The 24094-nt window shown below is 38.4% G+C and overlaps 3 protein-coding genes and 1 long non-coding RNA gene across 7 annotated transcripts in view; 2 read left to right on the forward strand and 2 right to left on the reverse strand.

Moving 5' to 3' along the window:
• Positions 1-4803, reverse strand: part of LOC111091122 — a 32135-nt gene extending 27332 nt beyond the window's left edge. The window contains exons 1-2 of one of the 2 annotated variants that reach the window (XR_005373968.1): positions 4347-4803; positions 4128-4176 (exon numbers count right to left, since the gene is read on the reverse strand). This is a non-coding gene — a long non-coding RNA (uncharacterized LOC111091122). Of the gene's footprint in view, positions 1-4127; positions 4281-4346 lie in introns of those variants that run through there. The other variant, XR_005373967.1, reaches the window with a different exon arrangement.
• BBS7 (Bardet-Biedl syndrome 7) overlaps positions 1-6090 on the forward strand; it is a 38644-nt gene extending 32554 nt beyond the window's left edge. For 2 of the 3 annotated variants that reach the window (XM_038564758.1, XM_038564756.1), the window contains 3 exons: positions 6-109; positions 238-361; positions 2449-2788. In XM_038564758.1, coding sequence (XP_038420686.1) covers positions 6-109; positions 238-361; positions 2449-2582 — 362 coding nt within the window. In that variant the 3' untranslated portion in view covers positions 2583-2788. Of the gene's footprint in view, positions 1-5; positions 110-237; positions 362-2448; positions 2789-5954 lie in introns of those variants that run through there. The other variant, XM_038564757.1, reaches the window with a different exon arrangement.
• Positions 4681-14752, forward strand: CCNA2 (cyclin A2). The gene is made up of 8 exons (XM_038564760.1): positions 4681-5178; positions 5955-6198; positions 7645-7757; positions 7950-8173; positions 8727-8934; positions 9353-9466; positions 9873-10006; positions 10336-14752. The coding sequence occupies exons 1-8, from the start codon at positions 4966-4968 to the stop codon at positions 10382-10384; spliced, it is 1299 nt and encodes a 432-aa protein (XP_038420688.1). The 5' UTR covers positions 4681-4965; the 3' UTR covers positions 10385-14752.
• EXOSC9 (exosome component 9) lies at positions 11076-23588 on the reverse strand. The gene is made up of 12 exons (XM_038564759.1): positions 23415-23588; positions 22407-22501; positions 21343-21462; positions 21119-21221; positions 20081-20218; positions 18537-18619; positions 16876-17008; positions 15475-15563; positions 14741-14887; positions 13986-14170; positions 11551-11629; positions 11076-11223 (listed from the first exon to the last, which is right to left on the reverse strand). Exons 1-12 carry the CDS (start codon positions 23478-23480, stop codon positions 11139-11141), a joined length of 1323 nt encoding a protein of 440 aa, XP_038420687.1. The 5' UTR covers positions 23481-23588; the 3' UTR covers positions 11076-11138.
• Positions 23589-24094: the final 506 nt, after the last annotated feature.

Raw genomic sequence — 24094 nt, forward strand, 5'->3', positions numbered from 1 at the left:
TCTAGAGATAAATGAAGTATCCGTCAAACACACTTTAAAGCTAATCCACCCAAAGCTGGAGTACCAGTTGCTTTTGGCTAAGAAAGTGCAATTAATTGATGCTTTAAAAGTAAGTATACATTTACATGGACTCATGATCATTACTTTATGGTGATGGGATTTCTAAAATTATAGACTTTAAAGTTACATGGATTTAACTTTGAACATTAAAGGCCTTTGTTTTTTATTTTAAATAAGGAATTGCAGGTTCACGAGGGAAATACAGACTTTCTGATACCGGAATATCGCTGTATTCTAGAAGAAGCAGATCACCTACAGGAAGAATACAAAAAGCAACCTGCACATCTTGAAAGACTGTACGGTTAGTAGACTATTCTAGAAAATCTTGCTATATTTCTTTTCTGCTGGCTATTTGTGGAGGATCATGTGAGAGAAGCTAGGCAGAAAGGTAAGTGAAGATTATAAAAATCATGAACCAGTGACAACGAATTTATTTCATTGAATATTTTGTCAAATTTTTTTAATTAATATTTTTACTTGACAAAATAAAAGTTAAGTGAAATACATGTAATGCAGTAAATTAATCTGTATATGAAGAAATCTGGTGTGAAATGAATATAGCCTATGAAGTATTAAAATGTAGGCTGTATTTCACACAAATAATTTTTAGGTTATGATGATAATGTGAAATATCAAAATGCAACATTTAATATTTTTTAGACAAAATGTAAGGGATATATATGTGCTGTCAATTTACAGTTGAAAACTTGTTTTGCTTTGATGGTGACAAGTTGGGTGTTTCACAAATTGTCTTGAAAAACATCGAGAGCAAGAGAGAGACATATAGGAAGAGAGAGAAAGGATAGAACAGCTTAAGGAAAACATTTTTTTTGTGATCTTTATATAATATCTATGTGCAGAGCACGTTTCTTTACAATATCTTCATTAATCAGATATTTAATCCTTCCAACAGTTCTGCAAGGTAGATGGTGTTACCGTTATTTTTCACATTTTTTTAAACTGAAACCTGAGACTAAAAAGTTTGTTGTCACATAGGTAGTAGCACAGCCTGCATTATAATTTCCTCATCCCTAAATGCTTGCTTTTTGTACTATACCAAATCTTCTGTAGAGTCAGTTGGTATCATCAATCCACACTGATCTTTGAGCCTGCCTAATGAATTTTATACCCAGGGACTTGCTCACAAACTATAACAATAAAATCTAGTATCTTAATATTGATTATATGGCAAACACATAATCTTTTATCCTTACAATAACTTAGAAGATGGGTGGTACAAAACCATCTCTTATCACAAGTTCCAAAATCTAGAAAGCTTTGAAAACTAAAACTTTTATAAATTATTTGGCAGCAAATTTGACTTGATCTAAATTAATAATTTAATGACAAAACCTCACTTAAACTGACAATTGAGGTTATTTATAGTCATTTTTATTCTACTTAGTATGAATATTTATCGATATATTTTGCCGCAAAAACACTATTGTGTTTTTTTGGTTTTTAAAGATTTATTTATTTATTCATGAAAGAATAAATAAATAACACACAGAGAGAGGCAGGGATATAAGCATAGGGAGAAGCAGGCTCCCCTTAGGGAGCCCAATGTGGAACTCAAACCCGGATCCCAGGATCATGCCCTGAGCCAAAGGCAGAGGCTCAACCGCTGAGCCACTCAGGCGTCCCACTATTATGTTTTGTTCTCAGATGCTGCCGCTCATTTCCCTTGGATATTATGCCATATATGATGTATTCCTTTTATTATCTTTCTAAAATATGAAAAATTCTGAAACACATCTTAGATAAATTCCAAGAATATTCATCATATTAATTGAATAGTTTAATTCAAATAGAACTGTTAAGAACAAGATCTGTTGGGGTACCTGGGTGGCTCAGTTGGTTAAGCATCTGCTTTATCTCAGGTTATAATCCTGAAGTCCTGGGATTGAGCCCCAAGTGGGGCTCCCTGCTCAGTGAGGAGTCTGCTTATCCCTGTCCTTCTGTTCCTCCCCGTTCACCCTGTTCAGGCTCTCTTTTGCTCCCTCTCAAATAAAAATAAAATCTTAAAAAAAAAAAAAAAAAACAGAATCTGTCTACATTTTGTCAAAATGGTCAGCTTGGGAAGAAAAATAAAACCACTTGTGATGTTACATATATACCAATAGCAGTTCACAGCATGTCAGCAGTTAATTTTCTGAATTTAGTAGCTTTTAACTAATAAGAGGATTACTAGCCAAATTATTTGTTTTGAAACTTGCCTTAAAATCCCCCCAAATAAATATTTTTAAAAATATCAATACTTTTAGTTTTGTATATATTTAAAAATGCAGTTAATGAGTGCTTAGAAATAGATTCTCAGGTATCACTTTCATTAAGAACTGTGTTAATTAGAACTAATCAATGACAAGAAATTAACATTTTTCTTTATAGGCATGATCACTGATCTTTTCATAGATAAGTTCAAGTTCAAAGGCACCAATGTAAAAACCAGAGTGCCTCTTTTACTGGAGATTCTGGACAGTTACGACCAAAATGCATTGATTGCTTTCTTTGATGCTGCATGAAATGTACACAAGGTAAAGTTCCAAAGAAGTTGTCTTTTTAAACGAAATATTTTAAAACAGAATTATGGCACAAGCTAACTGTACATACTTGTATTTCAAATGCTTTTTAATATAATCTAAAAACATTTAAGATGTGACTTCCTTTACTAATGCTTCTATTTTGAGAAATGGAACTTTTTAAAAATAAAGAGAATTTTTATTTTGGAGCAAGTGGAATGATTATAAGGAATTTCAATGAACTTTTTGCAAGTGGATGTTTTAACTTTTAAATGAGAAATATTTGGAAAATAAATTCAAATATTTAACAAGCTACACCCACATATAAGCTGCTTTACAGTTTTCAAAGTATTTACATATAGTACTTCATCTGAGCTTCACAATATATATTTATTGTTATTTTGTCAAGTCGTATAAGAAAACTGATTCTCTGTGAGGTTAAGTGATGAAGAGGACATGCTGCTGTTATTTTGTAAAGCTGGGACCAGATTCCAAGTTCTGGTGCCTGGTTTGTGTCCTGGTTACTATATAAGGACCAGTTATATATTGTGAATCAGTGAGAATAACTTACTAATTATTTTTTCTAGGAGTTGAGATTGATTTGCAACTGATTTCTTTTTTTTTTTTTAAGATTTTATTTATTTATTCATGAGACACACACACACACACACACACACAGAGGCAGAGGCAGAGGCAGAGGCAGAGGCAGAGGGAGAAGCAGGCTCCATGCAGGGAGCCTGATGTGCGACTGGATCCCTGGTCTCCAGGATCACACTCTGGGCCGGAAGGCAGCGCTAAACCACTGAACCACCCAGGGATCCCCCAATTTGCAACTGATTTCACTCTTGCTAGGTAATGTTTTGTGACCCGTGCTCAGTTTGTGAGCTTGAGTATGCTCAGTGCTATAAATTTTGGCCAGGGAAATGAGCAGAGCTGCACAGATTGAAGGGATCTTCACTTGCTGTCCTATAACCAGTAGAACTGTACAAGGCTACTACATGTGAATAGTGCAGAAATAGTGATGGCCTCTTAGATTTTCCTGCACTAGTGTCCACTGACTTGTTTTATCATGTAGAGAGGGAAATAAGACTTTAAAGCTACAGAAGTTTTATTCACTAATGTTAATTCATGTTTCTTCATACTCAGGAGAATATTGTGTTTGAAGATTGTTTTAAAATGGCGTAAAGATTATATAATCATGTTTTTAAGAAGGGCATCCTCATGAATTTGTCAGAAAACAAGGTCTCTTAATTCTTTACCATTATATTAATATATGCAAGCCTTGTTTATTAAATCTGAGAACTTGTTAAAGGCACATATCACTGAGAGTTTTATTTTAAAAGGTCATGTTGTTTTTATTTAAACAGCCTTCATTGCCAAATGGAACAAAATTCTGTATCTATGTCACTAGAAATTTCACTGGGTGCTTTTTGTTGGCTGGCACAGCTGGGAAAAGCATCAAAATTAGTGACTGTCTAGTTGAGTTTCTTCCAGTACATTACTATTTGTTTATATATATGTATCAACAGTAGTTAAGGTAGCACCTACCTAATCACATCTTCATGAGGTGAATTCGGAAGCATGACTGAAGAAACCCCTAAATGATACATGACAGTACAGTCCACACTCGAGGATCAGTAAGCAAGCATGTTAATGATTTACGCACATTACATAATCACAACAGCCATACGACATGTAGCATTTTACCCCCAATTAATAGATGAGAACACTGAGAATCAGAGACGTGTCATCACGGGGCCCGCCTACCAGGCCGGTTCGCGGCTGGGTCGGATCCGAGCTTGGGAGACCAGTCAGTCCAGCCAACTGAGGGCCCCACGGCCAGCGTTAGGCAGGCGCGGCCACTAACAATTGCTGGGGTTTGACTCCGTCGGTCCTAGAGACAGCCGCGGCCCAGCACCCTCGGGTCACCAAGTGGCCCAGTTTAGTCACTAGAAGTTCAGGCCCCGCCTCTTTGGCCGGCGCAGGCGTTTTCCCTCCCGCCGCCTTTCGGCGTTTCTCCGCCCCCGCTCCGTGGCCTTCACGGCTTCCTTCATTTGTCTGCGACCGTGTCGCCTTGAGTGACGTCAGGGGCATCGGCCCTTCCCATTGGCCCATTTCAATAGTCGCGGGATACTTGAACTGCACGAACAGCCGCCGCTCCGGCGGGCTGCTCGCTACATCTCGGGGGCGTCTTGAGCCCTCCACGCCCGGCAGTTCCTGCCTGAGCCTTTCGCAACGTCCTCGGAGCTGCGCGATCCCGAGCGAGCAGGCTGGCCCGGACTGCCGCGGGCGGCTGCGGCTGGAGCGTTTCTCGGCGGGGTCGGCGGGACGCAGTACACGCTGCTTGGCGCCGCAGGCTGATCCCGCCGCGACCCGGGGAGCAGTGATGTTGGGCAGCTCGGAGCCTGGGCCTGAGGCCCGCGAGGCGGGCTCGTCGCTGCTAACGTTGCAGCATACGGCGCTCCAAGAGGACCAGGAGAACATCAACCCCGAGAAGGCGGCGCCCGCCCAGCAGCCCCGGACCCGGGCCGGGTTGGCGGTCCTGAAGGCCGGGAACCAGCGCGTCCCAGCGCCGCAGCAGAGGCCCAAGACACGGCGGGTAAAGAGATGAACGATATCTGCAGGCGAGGAGGGCCGAGCGGGAGTTTTGCACGAGGTTTGAGCAGGCCGGGGAGCGTGGCGAGAAAGCATCTTCCGAGCTGTTGTAAGGGAGGCCTGGGTCTGCAGTCCCCTTGATGCCTAGTGTTCTGGCGCGGGGGATGCCACGTAAATCTTTCCCATAGCTCTCTTCGCCAGCGCTGTGTGTTTTGCTCCCTGTCTGCTCTTTATTTGGTATATTTTCCGATAGAATATGAGGGTCAGACCGAGCACCACGACGTATGTCCGCGCTTTCTTCGCCGCTTTAAACCCCAGGCACTGCCCTAGGATCTGGACCCCCTTCCTGCTCGCCATTTGGTTAAGATTACCTTTACTTTAGGAAAGAGTATAAAAAATAATTTTTTTTTACTAAATTCCGCCATTTTACCGGATTTGCTCTGTTGCTCCACCCTGGGGCCAAAGCGGTGAACCAACACCTCTTTGCCGGCTCTCCTAAACTTGTCATCATTCAGCCTGCTACCCCACTCCTCTTGTGGCCTTGATTAGTTTTGCATAAATGCATTTAGTGTGATTCTATAACTTATGTAGAAATGCCGCTAACGAACTTGAACATCCCTTTCTTCAGCTATTCAAACTTTACTGCCTGGATTTTGTCCCAGATAGTTTAATTTCCTTAGAGTATTTGGGAGTGAAAACAGAAACTGAGAACCGTAAGGGGAAGAAAGCAAGCAGAACTCCATTTAATAGGCTCAAAGCTAGCTATTCATTTCTTTTTAGGTTGCACCTCTTAAGGATCTTCCTATAAATGATGAACAAGTCACTATTCCTCCCTGGAAAGCAAACAGTAAACAGCCTGCATTTACCATTCATGTGGATGAAACAGAAGAAGAGACTCAGAAGAGGCCAGCTGAATCTAAAAAAACAGAACATGAAAATGTCCTGGCTTTTAATTCAGCTATTACTCTACCTGGACCAAGAAAACCGCTGGTACCTCTTGATTATCCAATGGATGGTAGTTTTGGTAAGTTTTAAAGAACATCTGTATCAAATCAATGTAATCCTAAAGTGATTATGGATTAATGATAGTTTCATTTTAAGACATTATTTTACCTGACCCTTACTATATAATGAATTTGGTGTAATGTAACAAAGTTTAGAAAGGGTATGATTCATCTCCGATCTCACAGCTCATACATTGACCTAGTGACCTATAAATCCTAACTGGGTGCTCCTTCCTTCCCATATTACTGCCAATCACATCAATTTAATTAGATCTCAAACCCTTATTTTAATCTGACCCTGGAAATATTTGCCTGCTTGGGAGAATAGATTTGAACCGTATTCATAAACTCACTGTGTACATACCACTTACGAGAGTATTTGAATAGGATACAGCTTTCAATATTGTGATATCTAACATCTCTTACAGCTTAAAATTTTCTGTAAATCCAGTCTGATACCAGAGAGGGACACTGTCCTCCTGTGAGGCAAGAGTTGAATCATGACTGCAGCTAACCACATATAAAATGAAGTAGCTGCTATAAAGCAAGCTCTGCCAACAGTTTATGCGTGCAACTTCTTTACCATACATAGATAGGTCTGTTGAGTCACTGGATAATTCATTCGTTTCATCTCATTTAGGTTTTAGTTCTGAGAAGTGGTCTGGGAATAGCAGGAAAATCCTTTGGAAATAAAGTAATTTTTGTATTTTTCTTGAAAATTTATAACAAACTTTAACCTTACAATGAAACTTGAAAAGAGTAATGAATGATATTCTTTGCCTCAAAAAGTAATTTAAAATTACAAAACATGAAACATTTGGTGATTATAGTGTTAATTTGTTTGAATTGCTCATAACAAACCTAATTTTAATTAACATTAACCCTGCTTTTAGTTATTGCTACATTGTTCTTTGAATATGTCAGACTTTGGGGTCAGCACTCTTAAGGTAAATACTACATAATACCACAAAACTTGGATTTTAACTGTCTTTGCAGAATCACTGTGCCATTTGCTCTTCTCTCATGGAATATGATTGATACTTAAACATAATAATACATTTTCAAGCACACTCTTTTAGTGGCCTAGCAGTATTTTCTCTTGTTGATTAAAACCAAGTGGACTGGGGATCCCTGGGTGGCTCAGCGGTTTAGCGCCAGCCTTGGGCCCAGGGTGTGATCCTGGAGTCCCGGGATCGAGTCGCGCGTCAGGCTCCCTGCATGGAGCCTGCTTCTTCCTCTGCCTGTGTCTCTGCCTCTCTCTGTCTCTCATGAATAAATACATACTTAAAAAAAAAGTGGACTGAGGTACTAAAACCAGAGTGAAATATTGTTTCTTTGCCATGAGAAGCCCTTTTTAATTGGATGAAATAAATGCTTTTGAATGGGATGCCTTACAAAGCCAATCAGTTTGACTGTTAATTAGAAAATTAAACTATGAACTTAATCATACTTTTATATCCTCCCAGAGTCACCACATACTATGGACATATCAATTGTATTAGAAGATGAAAAGCCATTGAGTGTCAATGAAGTTCCAGACTACCATGAGGACATTCACACATACCTTAGGGAAATGGAGGTAACAGCTCTGGAATCCAGTTTTTATACTGTTATTCATTGTGGCAAAATGAAACCAAGGGGATGATTTTAAGTTTTTTAACTGCTAGTGGATTATTCTGTTGTATTTAGGTTTCTGGTATGTAGCATCTTTGTTAATGGTAGAATAATCTAATTGTAATTTTAACATTATACTAAGTAACTTTCTCAACAGGTTAAATGTAAGCCTAAAGTGGGTTACATGAAGAAACAGCCAGACATCACTAACAGTATGAGGGCTATCCTTGTGGACTGGTTAGTTGAAGTAGGAGAAGAATATAAACTACAGAATGAGACCCTGCATTTGGCTGTGAACTACATTGATAGGTTCCTTTCATCGATGTCTGTGTTGAGAGGAAAACTTCAGCTTGTGGGCACTGCTGCTATGCTCTTGGCCTCGTAAGTCCAACCTGGTTTGTTGGATTAAAAGTGATAACTTCTTGTGTAGGGAAGAAGTTGTGATTTTTAACATTGTGACATTTTAATATACACAAGGCAGAGAGTGACTACTTTAAGGGGTAGCAGTATGAAACAGAGTAAGAAACTAATTTAGGACATTAATTTTCCCAGATCTAGATTTCAGGGAATTTTCTTGAATGAAGATGGGAGACGGGCTATATTTTAATATGCTAGGACTAGATTACCAAGTTTAAAAGTGGTTCCTTCCATCAAAAAGTACTTTCTGGCATGAAATCTTCTCACCATTAAGACATGGAAACTAAATTCAAAAACTAAAAATGTTTATTTTTCTAAGAATTTCCTAAATTTTTAGTTACTTGGTGAATTCTGGCATTGTGGTGGAGTATAGGTTTTGGATTCATTCCATGTATTCTGCTAAAGGGATTTCAGAATTAGATAAACAGCTTGCTCTGCTAAAGGGATTTCAGAATTAGATAAACAGCTTGCTTCTCTTTTTGGAAGAACTGATTACTCAAAACTTTTTTCATTGTAGAAAGTTTGAAGAAATATACCCCCCAGAAGTAGCAGAGTTTGTGTACATTACAGATGATACCTATACCAAGAAACAGGTCCTGAGAATGGAGCACCTAGTTTTGAAAGTGCTTGCTTTTGACCTAGCTGCACCAACAGTAAATCAGTTTCTTACCCAATACTTTCTGCACCAGCAGTCTGCCAACTGCAAAGTTGAAAGTTTAGCAATGGTAAGTTCTTTTCATTTTGTTGAATGAAGATTTTTAGGTCACATAGTTTAATTACATAGCTTTGGTCAAGGGATTTAGTATTTCAGGGACAAAGTAGTGTTGCCGCATAAAAAGAGCCTACCATTGGCAAAAGAGAACATGAATTGGGAAAGTACCAGGAGTATAGTGGTATAAGGATGAAGTCTTAGGAAATGGTAGCCAGAAGAGTTGTTTTAAAAATTATTAAAAGAGGAAAAAGTTCAGGATGAGAATGGAGCAAAAAACACTAAGATAATGGATAAGGCTATGGGAGGTTTTTTCTTTGGTTGCCATAGAGCCAGTCTTAAAGAGTGGAAAATGTTAGGGCAGAAGGCAAAAATTTGAGGTTTGAATTCTAGAGCTCTTGTAATCATCAAGTGTATTTACTTTTTCATTCCAGTTTTTGGGAGAATTAAGTCTGATCGATGCTGACCCCTACCTAAAGTATCTCCCATCAGTTATTGCTGCAGCAGCCTTTCATTTAGCACTCTACACAGTCACAGGACAGAGCTGGGTATGTATTGCCATGCTTCACATGTCTACCTAGCAATTTGAATATTTAGGCCAGATAAGTTAGATAACTGTACAAGTGTTGGTGGTCTAGAGGTACCTACCTGGAAAAACAGTTCAAAAAAATCTAAGCTGCTTAAAGTTTACCTGTTTAGTAATATGTTTGTTACATAGAAAGCTTAGTTATTGCTTGGATTTGGAAGATGTGACCTACTACTGACAGGTAAAGTAATAAAAATTGATCAAAGTCAGCATAAAAGATGGATTTACAGCTTGAGAACACTAGATTGGTTAGTTGGAGGTGTTAGTCCTAAATTTAATGAAATTCAAGCTTAATACCAACTACTAACTCATTGTGTTTAGTGTTGCTAAAAACAAAACTCAGTGGTTCTCTACTCCTTTCTCTGCAGCCTGAATCTTTAGTTCAAAAGACTGGATATACCTTGGAAAGTCTTAAGCCTTGTCTCATGGACCTTCACCAGACCTACCTCAGAGCACCACAGCATGCACAACAGTCTATAAGAGAAAAGTATAAAAGTTCAAAGTAAGAATTAACATAAATAGGTATTAAAGAAGCTTGCTTTTCCTGGCTACTGTAGGATTCTGAGATCCTTGACATTTTATCAAAGGATTCAAAAGAGGCACAGCCTCCTCTTGGCAAGCCAACTGTTTTGAGCAAGTTGTAGTTAGAGGCTTTATGTTCTCCATTTGAGGGAGAGGAGGGGAGAGGAATGGGGCATGCATGCATGCTTTGTGGACCAGTGATTTAATAACCATTAATTCAGAATAGAAATAGCATTTTTGAGTTCCTAATTAGATGTATCATTCCATGATCTTACCTGATGAACATTTACTGTTTTTTCCTACTTACAGGTATCATGGTGTTTCTCTCCTCAACCCACCAGAGACACTAAATGTCTAACAGCGAAAGACTGCCTTTATTTTCTAAGATGTAAATCACTCAACGTATATGGTGTACAGTTTTTGTAAGGTTTTAATTTTACAATCATTCTGAATAGTTATGGTCAAGTACAAATTATGGTATCTATTACTTTTTAAATGGTTTTAATTTGTATATCTTTTGTACATGTAACTATCTTAGTTATTTGGCTAATTTTAAGTGGTTTTGTTAAAGTATTAATGATGCCACCTGTCAGCACAATAAGAGTAAGAACTAATAAATGGATTTGGAAAATTTGGTTTGTAAGTCAAATTGGTTTGACTTTAAGATACCACTCAGAAGAATTAATGTGATTTTACTATAGAAGGGGACTGGGAAGGCTTCTCTTGAAATTAAAAATAGTTTTAGGGAAACATTGAAGTTTTAATATTCAGTTTCCTAAGCAACTGGATCAATTTTGTGACTTGAGCATAATCTAAGCATATCTGGAATAAATCTGTGCTTATTTATCAGTTGTGATGATCCTGAGAATCTTTCAGCCCTTTGAACACACTATGAAAGTGCTTTTTCTTTCCTCAACTTTTACACTTTACAATTATTTAAAACCTGTTAAGTTGTCCAGAAGGTTAATATTTTAAAGCATAATGTAAAATGCTATGTAAAGAATCAACTAGATTTTATAATGGATTTGTGAGTAGAAAAATACCCAAAGTTATTAGCACTGAATAAATATCCTTTTAATAGTTATATATACAAACATACAACTCTATGCACTTCAATTGGCAGCTCTCTTCTTTTTTCTCTTTTTCACCGGCTTTTTACTTGGTGCTTTTTCTTGTTTTGCACTGATGGTTTGTGTTCTGTGAATAAAATAAATTAACATTTTACTAACAGTATTAGCATTATAAAGGTGAGACCATGGATGGTTTACCAGACTTACACCATTTGCTCATTAAATTTTGGACCACCAAAATAGGAGGCCTTATTTTTTTTTCTAGTAGAACATACAACATTTGCCAATTATGAGAATAAAATGAGGTAACTTTAAAGGCATCCATCCAGTTTTTCAGTAAGAACAGCTGGAATTTGAATAAAATAGGGGTGTCTTTGTTTATAGTAGGATGAGAATAAAACCACAGAAGTCTTGAGTATGTGTATACATTTGAAATAAACCAGAAATTTGTTACCTTATTTTCTTTGGGTTCTTGTCTGGTTCTAAAATGATCATTTCTTCTTCTTCACTGTCTGAGAGTACTATAGGGGCATCTTTAAGAAAATAATTAAGAAATTAAGGAAACTATCTAAGTATAATCACGTGGAAAATTTCTACATAGGTTTATGTCAGCAGTTCTGATACTCTGTTTGCATACAAATAGCCCCAACTATTCTGGAGTTTACAGAACTACTTGGTTCTTTCCTTCCCTAAAGTAACTCCTTGGAGCTCTGAAAAATAACATACTTCTTTCCTAAAATTCTGTAATTAATTATATGTATAATTCTGTAATTTATACTTCTTTCCTAAAAATTCTGTAATTATATTCTACTTTGTACATGTCATAATGGGGCAAAATCTATGTATCTTCTATTCTGAAAGGAAAATACAAAAAAAACAATTATTGGGTCAAAGGTATATACATTCTAAAAAATTTATTGCTAAATCCACCCAAAATACTGTTCCAATTTAAATGAAAAACCTGTTTTTCCTATATGCACCCTTGCCAATGGTGGTTTTTAAGATTTTATCTAAGAGCAGAGGAAGAGACTCTGAACTGAGGATGAAGTCCCACATGAGGCTTGATCCCAAAACCTGAGTCAAAACCAGTCAGACTTTACCTACTGAGCCACTAGATGCCCCAATTTCTAATATTCTCTGATAGAAATCTCTGCTTTGAATTTATTTGTTACCACTAGAGTTGCCCATTAAATATATTACTGGCCATTTATATCTGAGAATTACTTTGTATCATTTGCCAATTTTTCTCCTGAGCCTTAATAATATATATATATACTATATACAATGTGGATTAGCCCTCTTCCTAGTTGGCATATCAATTCTTTATAGTTTTCAGTTAAGTTTCTTTTTAGTGTTTATATGCTTTAGAAAGACTTTACCTGTTTTTATCCTCCCAATTATCTTAGGTCTACTTTCATTCAGTTGAAAATATTACTCTTCCAAGCGGTAATTGAATGTTTAGCTATTAATCTTACTAATCTTAGAAAAATATTTCAAAAATATCTAAAAAGAGGCCTATGCAAAGATGCTTTACTCTAGCACTGTAACAGAAAATGGCAACATTTATCAACGAGGGAATTTCGTTAAGCCAACCTAGTTAATGTCAAAGCTAGAATTCAATGCAGCATTTAAAAATGTGGCTGATGACATGAAAAAGTTCTAAGGATTCATTCACAGTCCCTGTGTTTAAGCAGCTTATTCTGGTGTAAATACACAGTAAATAAATACATGGAACAAGGTCTGGAAGAGTAATACCAAAAGAAGTAACCACTGGGAAAGCTGAATAAGGCTCCCAATCAATGGGGATTATTTTTCCTCACAAAACACCCCGGCAGGGCAGCCCCGGTGGCTCAGCACAGTTTAGCACCGCCTTTGGCCCAGGGCATGATCCTGGAGGATCCTGGAGGATCAAGTCCCACATCGGGCTCCCTGCATGGAGCCTGCTTCTCCCTCTGCCTATGTCTCTGCCTCTGTCTCTCATAAATAAATAAAATCTTAAAAAAACGAAAACAAACAAAAAAACACCCCAGCAGCCTCTCAGTAATGTTTATAGATAATAACTTCTTTCCTTGAAGGTAGGCAGGTATGTGCATTCCATACCTAAACAGTATAACCTAATTTTTTCAGCCAGATTTTAATAATTACACCCTTTAGTTCTCTGCCAGCCTACTTGCTACATCCAACCTTGGAGGATAAGTTTTACCACATAAAAAAAGCCCAATTCATGATTATTATGAGCTAAGCAAGAATTTTTACTAACAGTAAAAGTTAAAACAATTTTCTCAAGTTCTACAGCTTTCAGAATGCAAAGAATATCTTATCCAGGACTACCAGTATTCTAAGCAATTCTAGAATTTTGTATGTTCTAATACTGCTCTATTAACAGCCATACATGGCTGTTTACTTTTCTATTAACTAAAATTAAGATTCAGAATTTAATTTTCTGTCACAAACCACATTTCAAATGTTCAATATCTGCATGTGGCTAGTGGCTATTATACTGAACAGTGTACATAAAGATCTCTAACATTACAGACAGTTCCACTTGTACAGCTCTAATACCTGTTATATGGGCTTTTTATATTTGAGTCTAGAAACTACAAAGAGAAAATAGCATGCAGGAATGAATCCTTAGGAAACCCATCCCTTTAAAACTGGCCAGATATAAAAGGAAAAAAGAACAAAACATTTTTAAACTAAAAATGCCACTACATACAAAAGAGTACCACTAACTCCACAAAGATAAGCACATTATTTTAGAAAAGAATTGGGGTTAAATATGAACAGATTCAAACCACAAAATATTTAGCTCCTCTGAAAAAGGAACTGCTAATAAAAGAGCTGTAATACACATAATATATTACATAAAAGCCATAAAGCGTTACCTACCTTGGCTCCCAATATTGGAGACTTCTACTCCAGTGTCCATTTTTATAGTATCAAGAATGATAGCTTCATCAGTGCCATCTTCATCCTCCTCTTCCTTCTCAGACTCTTCAAGATCACCCCAGGAGTTTTCTATTCCCTCTCCAATTTGGGCAGTTCCAGGAGTCCAAAGCACAGGATTAGAAACACTTAACAAGTTAAGAAAACTATGAATAACAAATGCTGTGATTTGATGCAGTGTTGAAAAAAGATGAGAGTAAAAGTTTTAAGACTGAAGTGTGCATCATTTGTGCAAAATTTCACTAACAGCTGCGCTATGGATGGCTGAACAATGAGAAAGAAAAAACATGTAACTAAGGTTAAGATTTTATGGAAACAATGGTGAGAAATACTGAGACATACTGGCTCTCAACAGTTCCAATCATAAATCTGGCAAGTGTATGAAAAATTTCCAAGAACAATGTGTAACAGTATATATAATGCTTGATTATGCCAATGAGATTAAAGAATAATTTTCCAAAGGAAAATAAAATGCTGTAAATTGGCTAAGATGGAAAATTTTCTGTTTTTGTAGGATAGATGAAGAGGTGGATATTATGTCAGACTTAAGACTAGTCACTGTCTTGTATCTTAAATGTGTTCTCTATCAAAGCAGTGTTTCAGAAGGTAAACCTCAGTATGTACACCCTTCACATATACCTAATACTGCCAAAAGTGTTATGAATCATGTTACTGAAAAAATCATCCAATAAAGATACACTTCTGAAGGAGGTTCAGCTTCAGCAATAATTTCTTCTGCTTTCTCTTCTACGTCGGAGGTATCGATAGGGGCCTTCTCCATTTTAAATGCTGTGATTCTTTGACTTGCTATGGACTCTGCAAAGCCAAATTTTCCACCTTCTTTCCTGTGTGGGTTTTATTTGGGAGTGGGAGGCATGGAGGAGGGGGGTATGATAATGGAAGAGAAAACAGGAAGGGAAAAGTTAACTATTTCATCCTTTTGATGGAGAAACATTGGAAAAAAACTAACTTAACCTCACCAATTTACTATGCTTATCAAAAGTAATAATTAAAAAGAAAGTTACTATAATTACCATTTATTGAACCATGTGCCAAGCAAGTGTTAAGTGCTCTAAGTATATTATTCTTTAATCCTTAAATCAGCCCTACCAAGTAAGTCTTATCTCCCATATTTCAGAAGACTTGGAAGTGCTACATTATAGAAGCAGCAGAGTGTCAACCCACTTTGTGTTTCTTCTGTTAATTTGAGCTACCAAATCCTTTTTTTTCTGAAGAAAATGATACTTTTTTTAAAGAAAAATATATGGCTTCTCAATACAGACTATATTTAAATTGGAATACAACACTTCAACTTAGATTAACAGATAAGGAAAAATGGGAGTGCAAAAATTATATTGTTACCCTTGTGCAAGAAAAGTCCCTAACAGAAAAATCTGTTAAAAATAAAAAGACCATTTAGTTTTAAACTTACCTAACTTTCTGGTCATTCTCCAAAGCCTTCTGTATTAGCTCTGTAATTTCCAGTACTTTCACACCAGCTATTTTACTACATCTCAAAACCTATTTATAAAAGTGCATTCTGTTATTTAAAGACAACAAACCACATAGCTTTCTCTAACAAAGCTATAAACATGAGAATAGTTTTTCTACTTTTAAAATTTAAGCCTGACCTTTTCAAATATGAAAATACAGTATAAACACAAATTAATGCAAAATGTGAGAGCTGTTTTAAAATGTCTGAAGGATTATCATGTTAAGAAAACAGACGCAAGGGACGCCTGGGTGGCTCAGTGATTGAGCATCTGCCTTCAGCTCAGGGTATGATCTTGGGGTCTTGGGATCGAGTCCCGCATTGGGTTCCCCACGGGGAGCCTGCTTCTCCCTCTCTGCCTCTCTCTCTGGGTCTCTCATGAATAAATAAAATCTTAAAAAAAAAAAAAAAAAAAAGGAAAAAAAAGACTCAAAAACTTCCCTGACAGTGCAAAAAATACCACTGAAAAGGCCACACACATACATTATATACTCAGGGATGCACTAACTACCTTTCTATGTGAGTGATTCAAAGCATCGGTTCAAGACATGGCTGCAATATCCCCTGGGAAATTTTTATAAAGCAAAGACTCCCAGGCCTCAGTGATCTAATGGATCAGAATCTCTGCAAATAGGGATCTGGTAATGGTCACAATACTGGTAATAGAAACTAACATTTTACGGCATACTTAATATATGCTACTACTCAGTGCAACGTACCCATGTGTTTATCCTTACATTCTTTAACAAGGTGTTGACAATAACATTATTCCTGGTTTTGCAGATAAAGAACCCAAGGCACAAAAATATGAAATTATTTGCAAAAGGTCAATTAGTATAAGGCAGAACTAGAATTCCAACTAAAGCAGCCATGTGCCCCACCTGTGCTATATGCTAATCTATTTTCTAGAAGCCTTCATGGGAATCTGATACATAGCTGGATTTGAGAACTACTGCTTATTGAACCCAACTTCTGAGAATAAAATTATCTTTTTACCTAATTCATTCATTCCTTCCTTCCTCCCTCCCTTCCTTCCTTCCCCTTTTTTGGAAGAGGAATACAAATCTCTTTCCTCACTGGGAAGAAAAGTGTTCCTTTATGTTGAAGGGCCATACCCTGGAGGGCCATACATGGGAGCAGCATGGAAGACTGGTAGCCACCAGTCAACAGAATGTAATAATATTGAAACCAGATTCTAACATCGCCTGGAATCAATCACTGAAAATATCTTTAATGGCTTTTAGTTAAAAAGCAAGCAAAAACAAAACAAAACAAAAAATAAGAACAAGCTTCTAAAAAGAAGAGACCTATTCTTAATAGGACATTAATCAAAGCACTAACTTGATCTTTCAGCAGCATTATCCCACCACTGGATTGGATAGTACAAATCTCTCGATGCTTGTTCATGGCAATCACCAGCAGGCCATCCATTACACGTTCTTCTCGTTCATTGGGATCCACCAATAAATATGTGCTGAAATGAATGTTAAATGGACCTGAGCAAATCTGAGGTTGAATGCTTATCAATCTTAAGATAATATTTTTAAAAGATAGTATTAATAAAGTCAACATGGTGAAGGTCTGAGCCTATAGATGTGAATCCCTTTAATAGGAGAAGAAATGAGAATTACAGTTTTTATGAACAAAATAAATGCTAAGTGGGTATCACTAGTTATTACAGTAAAATCACTTAAGTTCATATTGTTGTTTTTTTTTTTTAATAATATATAATCTAAATCTAATGCTATCACTTTGGTTAAATGACTTGTGGCTTATCAATAAAACCTTAGATGGGGCGCCTGCGTGGCTCAGTCAGTTAAGCATCTGCCTTCGTCTCAGGTCATGATCTCAGGGTCCTGGAACTGAGTCACATGTCAGGCTACCCACTCAGCAGGGAGTCAGCTTCTCCCTCTCCCACTGCCCCCCTCCAATTGTGCGCACAAGCATTCTCATAAATAAGTTTTAAAATATTTTTGAAAACTTAGATAACATTCATTTTTAAATTTTAAATGTTACCTAGTGTGTTGCAGATTATGAAGTTCTTCTAGGTTTAGCTAATGGCTCATTAAAAAAATACTATTGGCCTTTAGTCACATGTGACTATTAAGCCTCTGAAGTGTGCTAGTCCAAATCAGGATGTACAGGAGTGAAAAATACTAGATTTCAAAGACTTAGTAGAAATACAAGAATGTAAAATATCTCATGAATAATTTTATATTAAATATTAAGGTAATAGTTTACACATAAATAAAATATATATAAAAATTAATTTTCCCTCTTTCTTCTTACTTTTAATGTGGCTACTGGAAAACTTAAAATTACATGTACTGCTCATGTTGTGTTTTTACTGGAGAGTGCTGGTCTATATCCCACTAATGAAATTCTGCACTACAATGACTAAAAGTTGAAGAGTTCCCTTGTTTTTAGTCATAAGATCGTTAAAACATCTGATTTATACCTCCCTTTGTTTCTGAAGAGATTTAAGGCTCAAATTTTCATTTAAAGGCACCATAACATGAACCTAAGACTCCAGTTTTTCTGCTGTAGAAAGTTAGCAGTGAACTGTGAAGAAACTACTAAAGAGATAAAACTAGATTTATCCCATCTGTGAACCATTACCCCTTGTAACCTGCTCCTACAACCACTCCATCTAATATGCTCCAAAGTCCCATCTTCCATTAACTTACAGTAATTCTCACCCTACTCTCCCAAATTAGAGCCTAGCACACAACTCTGTTAACATCGATGCATCTCTAGCACCACCATGCTGCAGTAACTTTGTAAGTATCCTTTGAAAAGTGTTGTGAACTCTCTTCATTATAGAAGAGTTTGTCACTTCTATTGAGAATGCTCTTTGCCAACTAATGCTCTTCCAAGGAAAGAAAAAAGGTGCTTTAATATTAAAGGAGGTATTTGTTCCTTTGTCCAGGGAACATTTGAACAGAACAAAAAAGTTCCTAGCTGTATGTACAATTTCAGCCCATGACAAGAACGAGACTTACCCTTGCTGGAAGAAGGCAAAACTGACACAGATGGGCATGTGGTGGATGCTTAAAGGTACAGGATCACGCTCTTCAGGTGTATACTGTTTGAAAATAAAAATTCCTTTAATCCTCAGTTAAGTACCTAAATAACTCTTTTACAATTACCTATTTGACTTTGCCACTCATGTTCCTTAGAACTTTATACATATGTCAAAAAGGTTTTTTAATGTATAAATAACATAAAATCCATTAACAATGAATATTATGGATAAATATTGTTTGTAGTACTTTATAGTTATGTAATCCAGTTGACTTTTCCATTATCCCACCAAATCTTAAGCTTATTTGCAGTCACTTCTCCCACTCCCAACCACGAGCATTCCATGCAAGTAGAATCAAGTAATTTTGTCTTTTACATGTGCTTCTTTTGAAGTTAGCATGTTTCATCCATCTTGTATATGCATTACTACTTTGGTTCTTTTTACTGCTGAATATATAGATATAGCACAATTTGTTTTTCAACTTAGCAGTTGATGAACATTTGGATTCTTTCCAGTTTTGTGCTATGACTAATGCTGTCATTCACCATTCCCATGAAAGTCTCTGACTGAAAATGCCGTATCTTTTCTCCTGAGTAGATTCCCAGGCATGGAATTGCTGGGCTGTATAAATTGACAATTATCTTTTTAAGAAACTGCCAAACTCTTCCAACGTGGCTATATATTCTAGGTTACCACTAGCAATAACTCTACAATATTTTTAAATTGATCACTCTTTTACTTCCTCATACCAATTCCCTTCTCTAAAGGAACATGTCTCTATAGTTAAGAAACCTTTGTCTGTACATTTAAGTCGTTAGAGCCTAGCCTATTGCCTAAAAGCAGCACATGAACACCTAACTGCTCAGAATTTTGGGCATCTGATGTTTCCTTTCACAACTTTAAGACTCAAACTATCCAAAGTGTACTTTCATTATTCCAGCATGAATTCAAATATAAATTGAAATGAACATACTGAACACAAAAGAGAGGGGCAACGTAAAGAGTATATGTCAACAGTTTTCAAAATGTAGCCCTAACAGTGGCAGCATCATTATCATCTAGAAACTCTGTTAGAAGTACTTTGTAGGTTCTACCCCTACCCTACTCTGAGGGTAGAGCATAGCAGTATGTTTTAATGAGTCTTCTAGTTGTTTCTGATGGACTTTTGCCAGAGAGTACGCACAAGTATCTCAACATGCTGCGAATCATGTATCTCTCACACATGTGGCTCCTCAACATAAATCAACCACTTCATCTCATGCTCAATCCCAAGAAAAAGTCATCTAGTTTTATCCTAGAAAACCAAGACAGGGTGTGCTTTTATTGACAGATACTTTAATACAAGAGATGGAAGAGATTTCAAGGACAATTTTGACCAATATCATTTTTGCCTTATCAACAAATATTAGAACATACTTAATTACCATCTACAATAAGAATTCACTAATAACAAGTTGCCTACACATCAAGGATACTCATTCATTTATAGGGAGAAAACTGGCTTAAATTACGGGAGCTTACCAGTGTTACTTCATCTCCTTGGACAGAGACATCAGGTCTTCGGAAGTGGCACAAGGCTACAATTGCAGCAATGCTGGCAGCGTCAATAATATTCCCATCATGATTTAATAAATGTAGGTCCACACGTATTTGCCAAACCTGAATGTGAATTTAAAACAAAAATAAATCCTAAAGGATCACAACCATTGGGTAGTTATAAGCAAAATAATACTGTGTGCAAATTTTTCTCTTGCTGTTAAAACATGGAGTTACTCCTATTCTACCAATAAAATGTATTAAGAGAAATGTTAAGCCAGGCCAACATCTGAAGTACCAACAGTTCACCCTTCTGAGTCATCTGACAACAGTAAAATATACTCTCTAAATAAACAGAACCACTACACAATAGTACTAAGATTTTCCCAACCCTAAATATATTTTTATTGTGTCTCCTAACTTAAAAACCTCAAACTTTTAGGTTTTACTTCACAATATTTATAATAACACTACAAGTAATTCAAATAGAAAGTATTATATTCAAGGATAGAATGTGGAAAGTGACTTCTCCAGAAACAAAAAAGATAGTCAAAATACCCTAATCAAGGGTAAAGTTCTAAAACATCATCATGCACACAATTCATTGAGAGCAGTATTTCCAATGTTAGTCTGTCACTGCCTCCTCGTGTAGCCCTACATAAGTCAATAAACCTACACAAAAGGATTTAATCGGTTCTTCAGTTCTTTCATTCGTAAAAAAGGAACACATTAACTGCTTCTATCAACCCAAAGAACATAAGAAAATAGAATATATGAAAAACCACAAGTTCTTTAAATAACACATTTTTATACACATCTAGATTGATACTTTCACTGAGGTTTATTGTCTCTTCAGAGAGAGATGACATAAAATTCTATGGGTAGCACTCAGGAACATTTTAAGTGAAGTGAATCAGTATAAAACTAAGTTAACAGAAGCTCTGAGAATAAAAGTACAGATACAGGAATCCATGAATCAACAATACTCAGCCTAAGATTAAGAATTTTGGGCATATTCCCCACCTTTTCACCAGCAACAACACAGAGAGATTCAGTGTCTATACACTTCGAATTTCTTAGACATCTTTCCAAGAGTCGATTCAACTTCACCAAGAGATCTGACTGCCTATGAAAATAGGAATGGGCTAATGTCATGAAATATAACACCAGGCATTAAAACAATAGCTCACTGCTGTTAGGTTCTCCTCTGGCTAAAGCAGCTTTTAAAAAAAAAAAGGTTTAAATACCTGCCAGGTTCAAAAGCTGGAGCAGCCATCTGAGAGAGTTCAAGGTTAAAAAAAAGAATACCTTCTGTTGCCCTATTGAGTTTTGGAGAAACAAGTTCACAGGAAACCTGTCCAAGAACTCTGTAAAGATAAAGCACAAATCTGTTAACTAAATATATCTCCTTTCCAATTAAAAATTAACCTAAAACAGATACCAATTAAGTTTTGATCTTACTCTGAGTAATCACACACTCAGTATGATGTACTATTAGAGGCTGAAATCACAAATAGAGTTTAGAATATATACAGAAATAAAACACATATTGGTGTACTCAAAAAGATGGTACGAAAAAACAACTCTTGGGATCCCTGGGTGGCGCAGCGGTTTGGCGCCTACCTTTGGCCCAGGGTGTGATCCTGGAGACCCGGGATCGAATCCCACGGCAGGCTCCCTGCATGGAGCCTGCTTCTCCCTCTGCCTGTGTCTCTGCCTCTCTCTTTGTGTGACTATCATGAATAAATAAATAAAATCTTAAAAAAAAAAAAACTCTTCCTATAATACTATTCCATAGATTTTATTTTTAAAAATCAATGATCTTTGCTTTTGTAAAACAACTATTTATCAACACAAGATGGCATGAAAACTTGAGATTTCTTAAGAGTTTTCATATGGCATGGCTAGCTAACGTTACCTGAACAATATTTTTACAGCTTCCAAATGAATATTAAAAACCTAATTCTCATGTCAGGAAAATGAGAAAAGTAGGACCATTTAATGGGAAGTACAGGAAACAAATTCAGGGCAATTACTGCTGGCTTGAAGAGATCAGAAAACTACGTGATACTCATGGGATGAAAAATACATTTTATGATACTCATGGAACAAAAAATACGTTTATGGTTAAAAATCTTAAATGTGAACTATAAATCCGCAAAACTCTCGCATTTAAGAAAATATACTTATTTTGGCAGCAAAACAAAGAAGTCTGTGCACACTTCTTAGCTGCTTTGTAAACAACTGATTCAGTAAGGTTCTTTTAAAATTCTCCCTGTTGGGCTTTCATCTAATTCGAATCCTTTATTACCTTGTCTTCCCAAGCTCCACAATACAGCACCCATAATCTGTTCCAAATGAGATCTTTATGTTCCTATAATCATAGGTTTGTCTGCCATCCAGCCGCTGTAAGCAGAACATTCATTCATTTATTCCTTCAACAAGTATTTATTGAGCAGCTACTCTATGCCGGAGCTAAACATGGGGCGGGGGGGCGCGGCGGCGATTCCTAACCACTCCCCCATCCCATCGGAAAGTGGAATCTCGGTCCCTGAGCACTAATAGTTGCTGGTGTGATTCCAGCCTTGAACCCAACCGGAGCCAAGAAAAAAAAAAAAAAAAAAAAAACTTGAGGGATTGGGGCATTTCCCCTCAGGGGCTCTCCCCCCACCTCGTACCTGTCCCCCCTCCCCCCCGGCCTGCGAAGGCCAGCTCCGTTGGACCCTCTCACCCCTCCGCCCCCCCCTCTCCCCCCCTCCCCCCTCCCCCCCATCTCCCCCCCTCCCCCCCATCTCCCCCCCTCCCCCCCCTCGCTTGCGAAGGCCATCTCCGTTGGACCCCTCACCCCTCCGCCCCCGGACCCCCCTCGCCCTCCCGCCCCCCCTAACCTCCCCCCCGGCCTGCGAAGACCAGCTCCGTTGGACCCCCCACCCCTCCGCCCCCCCCGACCCCCCCTCGCCCTCCCGCCCCCCCTAACCTCCCCGCCCCGGCCTGCGAAGGCCAGCTCCGTTGGACCCCCCACCCCTCCGCCCCCCCCGACCTCCCCCCCGGCCTGCGAAGGCCAGCTCCGTTGGACCCCCCCTCACCCATCCCGTAACCTTCCTACCACCCACCCCCGGGCCTGCGAAGGCCAGCTCCGTTGGACCCTTCACCCCTCCGCCCCCCCGGACCCCCCTCGGCCACCCCGTAACCTCTCTACCCCCCGCCCCGCCCACCCCCGCGCTTGCGACTGCCAGCTCGGTTGGTCCAAGCCGGAAGGCTGCCGGCGGCCGCGCGACCAGACCGCCCTCGCACCGCGAAGCTCTCCGGGGCCATTTACCTTCTTCTCCTCGATGGCGCGGAGTAGGAAACGGCGCTCACAATTTGAAAGTGGTGTCTCCTTCATGCTGCAGGCACACGGAACACACCAGCACCGGAATCCGCTGGGAGAAGTGATCTGGATCCCCCTTCACGCGCGCCCCGCGGGCTCCGACGCGCAGGAAACCTACGTCATCAAAGCTCGGCGGCTGAGGAGGGGCGAGGCGGGGGCCGCCCCAGTGCGCAAGCGCGGAGGCCCGCGGGCGCTCGCGTGCAGAGCAGAGTGGGAGAGGCGAGCGCGCTGGCGGAGAGGCAGGTGTAACTATCAGGCATAGAAGTCGATATCCGCATGGGGCTTTCACATTCCACCGTTTCATCAGTTCTAACGGGGTAGCTAGACAGGTATTGTTACTCACAGAGATGAAGAACTTGGGATTCAGCCGCTAGGAAGCTGCAGAGGCCAAGTCTGTAAACGTTTTCAGAGGAGAAACCCCGGAGCGAACGCGCGAAGGGGGGGGGGAGGAGGAGAAACTGGGGTGAGGGGGGTATTAACTGCGGGCTCAAGGTGAAATCTCGTAGACTTGAGGAGTTGACAAGAATTGGGAATATTAACCACTTTGTAACTAACAGCGTTATAATCCCCGCTAGCCTTGACTAAGTGTGTGTGTGTGTGTGTTTTCAGTCTCCGCAGTTATTTCAAGC

Source organism: Canis lupus, chromosome 19 (genome assembly GCF_011100685.1).
Source record: "Canis lupus familiaris isolate Mischka breed German Shepherd chromosome 19, alternate assembly UU_Cfam_GSD_1.0, whole genome shotgun sequence".
Taxonomy (NCBI): domain Eukaryota; kingdom Metazoa; phylum Chordata; class Mammalia; order Carnivora; family Canidae; genus Canis; species Canis lupus.